This window comes from Epinephelus lanceolatus, chromosome 10 (assembly GCF_041903045.1).
Source record: "Epinephelus lanceolatus isolate andai-2023 chromosome 10, ASM4190304v1, whole genome shotgun sequence".
Lineage (NCBI taxonomy): Eukaryota > Metazoa > Chordata > Actinopteri > Perciformes > Serranidae > Epinephelus > Epinephelus lanceolatus.
In genome coordinates, this window is record NC_135743.1 from 45,046,952 (window position 1) to 45,060,056 (window position 13,105).

At 41.1% G+C, this 13,105-nt stretch overlaps 1 protein-coding gene across 3 annotated transcripts in view; it reads right to left on the minus strand.

The window, feature by feature from the left end:
- The window catches only part of dyrk1b (dual-specificity tyrosine-(Y)-phosphorylation regulated kinase 1B), a 161,830-nt gene that overhangs the window by 3,582 nt on the left and 145,143 nt on the right, over positions 1–13,105 (minus strand). For all 3 annotated transcript variants that reach the window (XM_033638833.2, XM_033638834.2, XM_033638832.2), the window contains exons 10-12: positions 11,918–12,038; positions 7,991–8,173; positions 6,379–6,482 (exon numbers count right to left, since the gene is read on the minus strand). In XM_033638833.2, coding sequence (XP_033494724.1) covers positions 6,379–6,482; positions 7,991–8,173; positions 11,918–12,038 — 408 coding nt within the window. The remainder of the gene's footprint in view (positions 1–6,378; positions 6,483–7,990; positions 8,174–11,917; positions 12,039–13,105) is intronic.

A 13,105-nucleotide genomic window follows, 5' to 3' on the forward strand; every position in this document is an offset into this window, starting at 1 on the left:
AGAAACAATACAAAGATCAACTAGAATTACTGCCTTGCAGCTGTATATTCTGCCAAGCAATCAAGTTGCAGTTTACAAGGTGGACACCCAAGATTAGCGTCACCACTTCAGCATCTGACCAAATGTCTCCCCTTCTGTATGAGACATGACGTTAAGTAGTGGCCAGAAAAGTGTTTTATGCAAAATATTATGATGTCGCAGTGAAGTTTACCTTTGACCTTTTGGATATAAAATGTCATTAGTTAATAATTTTATCCTATGAGGCATTTTTGTGAAATTATGTCATAGTTAGCTGTATGAATTCCTGAGTTATTGCCAAAATTGTGTTGCGTGAGGTCACAGTGACCTTGACTCAAAGTGACCCAAAATTTTGTGTTGTCACGATACCAAAATTTCTTACCATGATGCAATACCTTGAAAATAATCAATATTTCATATGATTTTCAATACCACTAGGAATAATAAACATTGAGATCATACAAGTTAAGACTTTCCTTTTCTTAGTCAGTATCAAAGAGCAGCAGAATGACTGTAGGAAACACTAACAATGAGAGAGAGCGAGGAAGCACAGCTGTTACTGCTATATTGATACTACGGAAAATATATATTGAAACCATTTCTGAATCAATATATATAGATAGATACATTGATATTGTTGACAACACTACCAATATCTAATCACTTCATTGTTGAGTCAAGGGTTCATCCCAATATCCCTCCTCGACTCCTCTATCCTCTATCACTTGACCTGGAAATCAATTGAGACTCACCATTTTGTAGGAAGTCTCAATTTGATTCCGATTCGAAAACAACTTTATTTATGAGACATTCTGATAGTTGTTTAAAAACCTATTTCAGAGTAAATTAATCAAACATTAGTATTTCCACGTATACACACGGACCACACAAAACCTAAAAAAACTACATCTACCTTTCTAAAAGTTCAGCACCAAAGAGCCATTCTCCCCCAGTGAGCACAGAACCTGCCTAACAGCCCACACATCTCTAAAACCATTCAAATTATTGGTCAGTTTATAAAATGCATATTCGACCCTCAGACGAGCTGCCACCAAACACTTCAGACAAAGCACTGCATCAGTCCAGCCCACTCCAACAAGTTTATTTTTCTGGCTTTTCCAAATCGCTAATTTAGCATTTGCAAAAATGAGATTCATTAAAACCAGAATCTGCCTTCTCGTTGGAGTGTATTTTGGCCCAAGGATAAAGACGGGCATAGAAAAAAACGCGTCTCAATTCGTTAAATACGCTCGGAGGAATCGAGGAGTTGAGGAGAGAGGAGGCTTTCAGAGGGAAGGGAAGCGAGGATACACGAGTGCAGCTTTCGCGCAAGTCTTTTACTGACTGACACACCCCCCTGATTGGATATCAGTTATTGATTGGACAGCGCAGCACTGCAGCTGATCAGACTGATCTGATACATCACAACATCACTTGAGTTTCATACTGAGGGAAGACAGATAAGAGATTAAACTCAAATGTATCACTCCCAAGTTTTTTATTTTATTTGTTTTCTGATTCACCATCGAGTGACCACAAACGACTTTCTTTATTTATTAGAAAAATTGTTCTCTTCAAGATCAGTTATTTCCCTCATCAACTTTTATTATGGATACAAGTCAGAGTGTCTGTCTGTCGGCAAGAAACACTTTTTTACATCAGTGATCGTCATTTCCATTCAGTCACACTGAGCGTCGGGTTGATGATGGTCTCACAGCTCTCTGGACCCACTCCAACGATTATCGCCACAGTGTATTGCCCTCGCAAACCCAACAAGGAGTTTTTAAATGACTTTGCTGCATTTCTGACTCGCTTGTTTTAACTCTCTCTCAATTTAATACTTCTGGGGGATTTTAATATCCATATGGACAATGTCAGTAACCCTTTTACCAGAGATTTTACATCTTGTCTGGACAGTTTCAGTCTGCAGCAATATACTAACTTCCGAACACATTCAAAAGGACACACTCTGGATTTAATCTGTTGCTCTGGTTTTGTTCCTGTTGACTGCAAGGCAGACGCTGTTCCCGAAACTAGGTGAAACTAATTGCCCCACTGGGGACAAATAAAGCAATTGATTGATTGATTGATTGATTGATTGATTCTCTGACCATATGATGTTATCCTTCAATGTCAATATACCACTTTCCAAAACCAATCCCCCACGTACTATGTCTTTTCGTAATATCAAGGACATTAATTTGGACACTCTCTCTGCCAGTATTACCTGTCTTCCCAGTACAGGCAGTCTTTCCACCCCGGATGAACTGGTTTCTAACTATAACAACAATCTTCATGATCTCCTAAATAACCTGGCTCCACTCAAAACTAGATCTGTAACTTTTACCTGCTCTTCACCCTGGTTTACACCCACTCTCAGAATTCTTAAAGCTAAAGGTCGCCAACTTGAACGTCTCTATAGAAAGACTGGTCTCACTGTCCATAAGGAAATGTATTATAATCATATCTCTCATTATAAAGACTGTATCAAGCAAGCCAAATCCACCTACTACTCTGGTTTAATTAATTCTAATGAAACTGATTCTAAAGCTCTTTTTTCTGTGCTCAGAAATATCACACAACCTCCTAATTCACTTCCTCCCCATATGTATTCCACTGCCTTCTGTAACACCCTCATTTCCTTTTTTTCTACTAAAATCACAAATATCCATCAACAGCTTTTTCCCAACCGCTATTCATCTTCCTCTGTTCCCTCTCTGCTTCCTTCTCAGTCATTTTCAGCATTTACTCTACCACCTGTTACTGAAGTTTCTGGTCTAATTAAGAAATCCAAAACATAAACCTGCCAATTAGACCCTCTTCCAACTGTTCTAGTCAAAGCCACTGTTTCCTCTGTGGCCCCTCTCATCACACACATAGTCCACTCCTCTATCACCACTGTAACTGTTCCCTCACCTCTCAAATCAGCTGCTGTTACTCCTATACTGAAGAAGCCTGGTGCAGATCCCAATAACCTCAATAATCTCTGCCCTATTTCCAACCTTCCATTCTCTCAAAAATTCTTGAAAAAACTGTTGCCTCTCAGCTCCATGCCCATCTCTCTTGCAATAATCTTTATGAACAATTCCAGTCTGGTTTCCACCCTTTCCACTTTACTGAAACTGCATTGCTTAAAATCACCAATGATGTCCTCCTGGCAGCTGATTCTGGTCTATTATCCATCCTCATTCTGCTTGTTCTGAGTGCGGCCTTCGACACCATCTCACACACCATCCTCCTGGACAGACTTCATGCTATTGGCATCACACATACACCCCTTGACTGGTTTAAATCTTACCTCTCTGGCCGCACTCAGTTCATTCAGCTGAAATCATTTACCTCGCATCCCCTCCCAGTCTTCACAGGTGTGCCCCAGGACTCTGTCCTCTATCCTGGCCCCTGCTATTCATCATCTACTTACTCTCCCTGGGTCACATTCTCCATAAAAAACACAATAATTTCCACTGCTACACAGATGACACCCAGCTCTACATCTCCTCCAAGCCTGATTCCACCCTCCCACCCTTATTCCTTACTGACTGCCTTCATGAAATAAAGTCCTGGTTCACATGCAGTTTCCTCAAATTAAACAGTGATAAAACAGAAATGTTACTAATCGGCACTAAATGCACTCTAGCCAAAACCCACAGTTTCACCATGTCGATCGACAATTCTTCCATCCTACCCTCCCCTCAGGTAAAGAGTCTGGGTGTCATCCTCGACAGCACGCTTTCCTTCTCATCCCACATTAACAACATAACCCGGTCAGCCTACTTTCATCTCCACAATATCAACCTTCTATGTAGGGGTGTCCCCGACTAAGAATTTTCATAGTGGAATCTGATTTGACAGATTTTTCCTTTAGCCGACTAATTGTCGAATCATGTTGTTTTCCCCCTCATTGATTAATGAGCTCATTTGCGTCAGACTCCGCTCCAGAGAAGAACTAAAACACCCAAATAAACAAATTTAATTCTTCAGTTGGCATAATAAGATAATAATAATAAAAGTAAAAGGGTTATCATTTTATCTTTATCTTTATTCCTTTCACTTCATCAAGGTATGATGCTGTAGATGAGCGCAGACGCGCTACCCAGCCGGGGACAGCCCTCCATTCCGAAACACCGCCGTTCTGAACCACCCCCACTCCGAAACTGATTTTCAAGTCCGTATCTTGTTTCCTGCATCAAACACTGCCGCCTGCTCTCCGGCTGCACTCGCACAATTCTGAAATTCGTTGTACTACAAAAGCTTGAAATGAACGTTCAACTCACTGTTTTTTATTGAAAATATGTCACTGTCTTCATTTATTATGTATAATTTCGCTAGCAGCAAACACATTTAAAAGGAGACGCTTGTCAAGTCTTTTTACGCGCGCTGTCTGTGGTGCTGAAATCCCCACTCCCGGCCGCACTCCCGGCCGCACTGGTCAGACAGACTAGTGATAATAAATTAATAAAAAATCAGAGTCTATCAAAAAAAAAATCAGCGGTGAAATCCGTTTCAAGACACTTAAGGTAAACGAATAAGCCTTCAAAAAAGTTTGATTTGAGAGCACATACCTCCTCCAAAGTGTTTGTTTATGCGCTCCGCCACAGTAAATCACCGTCGGCCTTGATGCTGCTCTGATGGTCCTGCAGCGCACTCACTCACCTCAGCTTATTTGGATCGAGCAACTGGGTGATTTATTCATGCGTAGTAATGATTATGCCTACTGATTAAACACACACGTCATTTTCAGTTTTTTATTAACAGAAATTAGGCTGATGTTTGTATCCAAATAGGCTATATATCATGAATTACTAGAAAACAAATACATTCTATGTCAAATCAAGATGTTCAGCAGCAGTGAGCACCCCCATATAGTCAGAATGGTACAGTCTCGTCAGACTTCTCCGATTCGAATCACCGAATCATCGACTATTCGGGGTTACGCCTACTTCTACGCCCCTCCCTCACACCTCAGATCGCTACCATACTGGTTCACAGTCTTGTCACTTCCCGGCTTGACTACTGCAACTCCCTCCTGTTTGGTCTCCCCCAGAAAATCCTCCATAAACTGCAGATGGTTCAGAATTCCACTGCCTGTATTATCACTAGGACCTCATCCACCTGTCATATCACACCCATCTTACAGCAGCTCCACTAGCTCCCCATCACCTACCGCATCCACTACAAGATTCTACTTCTAAGCTACAAGGCCATCCACAACCTCGCTCCTCCGTGCCTCTCTGACCTCCTTCCTATTACCATACCTGCTCGCACCCTCAGATCCTTTTATTCTATTCACCTCACTGCCCTATCTGTTCGCCTCACTACATTCACTACAGAGCATTCAGACGCTCTGCTCCCCAACTCTGGAATTCACTACCCCCTGATCTCCGAAATATTGATTCACCATTTCAGGTGACTACCTCTTGAAGCTCATCGAGAGAATGCCAAGAGTGTGCAAAGCAGTAATCAGAACAAAGGGTGGCTATTTTGAAGAAACTAGAATATAAAACATGTTTTCAGTTATTTCACCTTTTTTTGTTAAGTACATAACTCCACGTGTTCATTCATAGTTTTGATGCCTTCAGTGAGAATCTACAATGTAAATAGTCATGAAAATAAAGAAAACGCATTGAATGAGAAGGTGTGTCCAAACTTTTGGCCTGTACTGTATATATAGACACTTCAGAGGTAAAGACGTCTCATTCCTCTATAGTCATATTTTCTCGTTTCTTCTCTCCTCGCGTCTCATCCTCGCATCTCTCCCCCGTATATTACGAGGGCAGAGCTAAGGCGCGAGAAAGAGACGCAAGTGAGGGAAACATGGATGTGATGAATCCCAAGTGCACGTCTGTGACAAATTTGAGGATATTCCCTCAAGGCGATCCTGAGATACTGTGTTCCTCAGAATGGGATAGACGTCTGTACATACAGACATACAAACCCAATAACATAACACCTCTTGTCACGACTGTCACCAGCACGGAAGCATAAAAAGAATGACAAAAATAGGAACACAGTGCTGCAGTGGTTCCATCAGCTGGATGCTGTTTCAGGCCTTTGGCTTGTGCTAATCAATGTCAGTGCTACTTCTTCTACTTTTGTCTTTTCCACACCTGCTCACTTCACTCACCTACCAGACAGACCATGACAATTATGAGGTCATCCCACCATCACCCTTTTAATGACGCATCCTCAAAACGCCACCAGGTTGTTTCAGTTTGCTGGGTTTGGAGATCAGAGCTGTACATGTCACTCTGTGTTCCATGTTAATATAATATCTTAGATAGAATCCAATACAGGATATGACTCAAAGCAGTCATAGTGGAGTGTATGAAAAGCTTGTCGGTGATGTGGTGCTGAGTGTACCTGAGGGCTGGTCATCTCATAGTCTGAATGTGTAACAGCAGAGTTGTAGTAGCGGTTACTGTAGCGGTAGTTGCGGTTGTCATTGGAAGAACCACTGGAGCCACCTGGAAATAAAACAGACCCATATCAAACTCACACTGCGGTCAGCTGCATCCATATTTTGTAGAGACACAGATAATTTATTTTGTCTAATTTGGTTTGTCATAGTTTCGAACACTGCCTCAACTATAATGGGCCAGAGCTAAGCTTTCTGACTTCTCCCAAACAGACCAGAAGTTTTAATGATGGACACAGATGCACTGACAGCCTGGCTGATGTGTCATCCTGCAGGGTATGTGGACCCACCACAGAAAATGTGTTTCCCACTTACTGACTGCAAGTCCTGCTGCATTCAATTGCAGCTTTATTTCTCCTCACTGGTGTCACATCATAGACTGTACAAAGATGGATGATGCACCTCCACTTCCTCCCATGGTACAAAAATGAAGCCAAAATATCCCAGACACAGCTGCTGCCATCTTGTGCTTGTGCAATTGGAGCCAGAATCTGTGCAGCAATGTTCTCCACAGTGTGGAGTTCCTGCCCGAACACCTGTCCAACCAATTGCGAGCACTGCTGTTGATGATTAACATGCTGATTGGCACACATGGCTGTAAATAAGGACCTCAAACCCCTCCCTTTTTAAGAGCATCAAATGACTAATTAAAACCAAACTTATCAGAACATAGTGATAAGAACAATCCAAAATGACAGGAACCATCTCTGGGAAAAATGTACATGACGTGTATTCTGAGTTTTTAGTTTGGCTCACTAACATGGAGAGGGTGGGATTAATGACCTATATTGCAGCTAGCCACCAGGAGGCAATCCAGATGTTTTGGCTTCACTTTTGGGGAGCTGTCATACTGTCCATCTTTATATACAGTCACACTGAGCCCACCAAGTGAAGGCTGGATAAGCATTATTAGTCAACACATTCGGACAGAAAAGACATCTTACATCACAATGTGATGCAAATATCTCCTTTTCTTCTTTATCATTTATACATGTGCCTTTTGTCTGCTATTGGCTGGTCACCATGGCACCACAAAAACAGCATAAATGAAGTGCACCAGGGAATAGTCCTGTGGACACAGTGTTTGCAGGTCATCAGACTGCCCTCCCTGAGGTAAAAATGCAATCCTCTCATCTCTGTTTGGCTCATGCCAGCTCATACTATTGTACTATTTATAAAGATGGATGTGATTCTGGCATAGTCAGATCAAAGTGAAGAAGCTCCCTTGAGACATGCTCAATGAGGTTTCTCAGGTAGGAAGTTCAAGCTCCATCTTCTCCTCTCAGCTACTTCACTAAACAACATGGATGTTAGTGACATTTGAAGGAGAAACATTCCCCCTCTTCTCTTTCCATGGCACCTGTGACAACCTGACCCTTGTTCTTACACATCGATGGGGTAAATGAAGAACTTAAAAATCCAGCACAATTCATTCCTCTAGAGGGTTAACCATTTTCACAGAGGTGGAAACGTGTTGGAGGAGAGGAGGAAGAGCTGGCGTAGGAAGAGTCAGAGTGTGTGTTGAGGTTATGGAGCAGGAGGTGTGTTGTTTTTTACCAGAGCTAGAAACAGAGCTAGTGGTGGAGGTTGAATGGGAGTGGTCCATGGCAGGAGAGGTGGATGTAGATGAACTGGTGTTGGTTCCTTCATCTGTCGTCTTCTTGAAGAAATTGTGCTGCAGGGCGTAGAATGGCGTGATACGGCTTTTAGGGTCATAGTCCAGCATGCGCAGGATCAGGTCTGAAAGAGGACAAATTATGGTGATGAGATTTTGTAGCAGCCACAGGAAAAGTGTAGCTACAACACCCTGCTGGCAAAGAGTCCAGAGGCACAAGTATCTACCCCATAGATTAGGATTTTTTTTTTTGTAGTTCTGTCTAAGCCCAGGCAGACAGCACTATCTAGCACCAGCTCCATGTTAGCAATGCTTGCTGAGGTGCATGGTAAAAATGCAACTGATCACACTTACTTTGTACTTCATTAACAGCTGTTGTGTTTTGGCTCTTTACTGGGTAAAGATGTGATGATGTGGCTCCTTTGTATTGTGTTTTTTTAATGTTAACTCTTGCTACACAACAAATTTCCCTGAGTGGACAATAAAGAAACCTAGCCTAACCTAACCTAAAAAAGAAAGAGGTCAGTCATTGTTGGTACTTTCATCTCACCCCTTTGTGGGGCTGTTGGAACAAATTTCAGGAGTGGAATATATATCAAATAGTAAAACAAAAAAATGACTTATTTAATTACTATTAAAAAAAGTATTTTGTTTAATTTTTTTTTAAATAAATGTGTTGCCACTGCGTCCTAACAGAGAGCAATATACGAGTATCGTTTCACATTTGGACATTCTCTGTCTGCACTGAATGCAATGAATATGCACTTCTGTTATGACATGTAAAGAGAGGATGTATCTATCAGATGAGCTCTCAGATTAGACTGGAGACGTAAACATTTAAAAGATGGGTGAGCAGCCTACTCGCTATCTTCTTATGCTTGTACTTTTAAAACATAAAACACATATTTTATATTGTGATATTTACTGGAAATGACCACAGCCAACTACTAGTTAGTTGTTATTAGTGATGGTCATTAACCAGAAACCCTTAGCTCCCTGCCAATCTTCTTCTAGCCAGCTGCCACCTTTTTTAGGTTTTTGTTGTGAAATGAGGAGGTATCCTGCTATGTTTCCCATATAAGTAATAAAACATAAACCCTCACAAGGCCAAAATAATCTTTTTTTTTTAAATGCCAAAATTACACCAAATATCCATTCATTTTGGAAATCAATGACTTGTGTTTGTGGGGGAGTCTTTACTACATTTTGCTCTCATTAACAGTGGTGCTAGTTTCTCTCCTCTCTGTTTCACCTGCCCACACACGGAGCAGTGCTGCAGCAGAGCACAGGAGAGGAGAGACAGGTAAAGGGAACATTACTTCAGTTGATGACAACTCATTACGTTATGTGCAATAAAAGCAAGTGCCATAAGCTTCACCTAAAAATGGTGACTAGCAACAAACAACTGTTTGGTCTATGAGCCTTGACAGTTATTATTGAGCCAAATATTAATGCCGTGTTAGTGCCAAGCCATGCTTTATGTGTCAAGGAGTTCATTTAATCAATAGTAATAATAATATTGCAATGAAACATATACATACAACATTATACAGACTAGCAATACTACAACTACTACTACTACTACTACTAGTAATAATAATAACAATAATAATAATAATAATAATTATTATTATTATTATTATTATTATTATTATTATTATAATTATTATTATTATTATTATAGGCTAAATCTAATCACTAATATTCTAATAGAATTTGAATATTCAAAATAGTAAGGAATGGATTGGGATATTGGAGGAAGATTGACAGCTCTGATAATTTGACACAAAAACATCATTCAAACAATGAGTTTTAGATGATGTGTGCTTCTGTGTAAACATATTATAAAGCACTGGTTGCCAACCTTTTTCCTTTAGGGACCCCTTTTCTATCATTGAGCAAACTGAAGACCCCTGACTAAGGGACATATTTTATGGATATTTCATATTATATTTAATGCACAACAATAAAAGTATAGAACAACTGATGAACTGTACAATTAACCCAAAGAGGGAATGCAATAACTACAAGCTTTGTGAATAAAGCTTGTATGCAAGTCTTCACTGTGCCTGTATCCTGTGAGATTTCTTTTCAAGTTTAGATCTTGAATACTAATCTAAAATCTAAAAAAACAATTACATTTAGTTTTCTTCACAGAAATTAAAAAATTCTGAGATATAGGCCCACTTCACATTGTCTAAACAAGTTTTCTTTCACTTCTTAAAACAGCCCCTGTGAGGCTTTGGCGACCCCTAGTGGGGGTTAGGACCCCCAGTTTGGGAGCCAGTGCTCTAAACAATCTTACTCAGATACTCCTGCTTGGGGTTGGGTATCATTTGAATTTTATCGATTCTGGTTCTACTCGAGTCCAAGTTTCAATTCCAATGTTTGGGGTAAAAAAAAAAAAAAAAAAAAAAAAAAGAAGTCAACTGTTTTAATAACAAAAATATCCTTTAAGTGTTAACTAAACATTCACAAAGTAAATAAAAATGTATGATCCACACGCAGACATGCATTAAAAAACATTGTAAATGTCAAACTGCACTATTGAACCAAAGGTGACTTGAGCCTTGACCGACACGCAATAACTGGACTTTACACTGATTAGCCAAAACATTAAAACCACTGGCTGGTGAAGTGATTAGCATTGATAATTTTGTTGCAGGGCTATGTTGTGCTGGGAAACCTTGGGTCCTGGTATTCGTGTGGATGCCACTTATCATGCTACACCCACCCAAATACTATTACAGACCAAGTACCCCTCCTCATGACAACAGCACTCCCCGATGGCAGTGGCTCCCCCAGCAGGACAATGCACCATGCCACCATGGGGGGTGAGTAGAATGAATGCCAGTCCCCAAGGTTTCCCAGCAGAACATTGTGTTGTAACAAGATGATTAGTGTTATACTCTTCACCCACCAGGGGTTTTAGTGTTTTGGCTGATCGGTGTATTACACTGGGGCAGCAGCAGTGACGCCCTGTGGTAGGCGGCCAACATTACAGAGGGAAACCCACACTCAAACTGCTGGAAGCGAAGTGCATTCAGTAGCAGTGCACATTGGTCATCTTTCCCTCTAATGCCAAAGTGAACAGTGTGTCACAGCTTGCTGTCTCTGGCACTACTGCAGGTGCTTGCAATGTGCCGGTGCAGGCTGAGGCCGAAACACTTGGACTCAGAGACCGCAAGACATCAAATACGGTACACTTGTTAACATCGATGCTATGCTGCCTTAAATGTTTAGTCAGATTTGACGTGCAAATTGACTTGCAGATAATGAACTCCCACTTGCATTGCACTTTGCCTTGTTGTCTTTTTCTTTTACAAGGTGAAGCCACACTTTTGACTGTTTTCCGCGGCCAATCTTTCACATTGTGGCTGCTACTGTGACACACTGGTTTGAACAGGTCCTGACTCCTGGCAGATAAAAAAGCAGCTCTCACGAGTGTTTGAATGAGACTTCCAAATAAAGTGTATGCATTATACATTAGAATGAATTCATCACGTGAGACATTAAGGTACGAGTAATTCCACCCTAGCCTTTATTAGTGAATTTACAGTATTTTGGAGAACAACTAAAGGGAAAAGTTTGGACATCATTTCCTGCGTCTTTTTCCCCCAGTTGTAAATGTTGCACATTGACATTGATGGATTCTCTAGAATGCAGCCTGCTACCAGCAAGTTCTCTGTTTGTAATGTTCATGTAGGTCATTTCCAAATATTCAGGGGACTTTTCATCATCACTTAAACTAATCCATAACTGCCATATTGGCTGTATTTTAATCCATGTACAGACATCTGGGAAATATAAATATGACCCAGTCACTTTTGGTGTCTGTCCCTGCAGATCAATACAAACTGTTGGGTTACCTTTAAACTTCAGATAGTCACAAGGGGCATGTCCTGGCTCCCCTGCCCTCCTCCCCCCTGGGCCCCCAGTCTCTACACCCAAAATCTCATGAAGACGCCGTGTGGCTGGGGGCTTATACTCCTGGAAAACACACATAAAACACACCAACATTTAGATACAGAAAAATATGACTTCAGGATCCTACATCAACTCCCATTACCACCATACACACGCAGTGAGGGACATGCAGATATTTGCACTTCCCATGAACTCATAGGGCCCTATTTAGATGGTCTAAAACGCGAAGCGCCAGGCATGCGGCGCATGGGTGTGTCCCAGTCACTTGCTAGTTAGACAGCGCGTTTTTAGACTGTGCGCCAGGGAGGAGAGTCTAAAAGGTTTGGACTTACTCTGTGAATTAGTCATGGGTGTGTTTTGGGCGTATCATTCAATAAGCCAATCACCTCGAGGAGATCTCCTCGTGCGGGAGGTGAAGGCCCGTCAGAACCAGATCTACGGGGACAGCAAACAGGCACCCAAGCTCCCCAAGGTAAAGCAGGCTTGGGAACACTAATACAAGAAAGATCTTACTAAATATCTGTGGAATATTATTCAAACCTGTTTTCATCATATAACAGAGCACAGCTGTCAGGACTGCCGCGGAGCTCCCCAAGGTGCTGATCCTGCAGCTAGGACCTGTTCAGCGTTTTCTCCCCCACCCACGTTTGTTAATTGTTTTCACATGTTTCCTAGAGCTCTGTTCTGCCTCTTATTTGCATGTGTGTCCTCTCTACACTCAGATAACAATATAATAATATAATATAATGTAGCCTAGTATATAATGTAGCCTAGTATAACATGTTAAAATAAATGCAATGTGTGGGCTTTGGCTTTCAATCAAAAAAATGATTAATTGGTCAGATAATTTCACAACTTCATTTGTCATTATTACAAATTATGATGATCATCATTACTGCGATTAGATCATTCTGATTAATGACTGACCATTAACACGTGTTTTTGATAAATATTTTAATGTTTACAATAATAATCTTTCACACTGTAATCATATTTTTATTTGTTATCTTTTGCATATGTGTGGCTGCTCCGTGTGTGTCTGAGCAGAGTGCACGCGCGTTGTGCACCCGCCTAGAGACGCATATACTTGTTTAACAGCGAAATACTGCGCCGTTGACTTTAGACCAGGT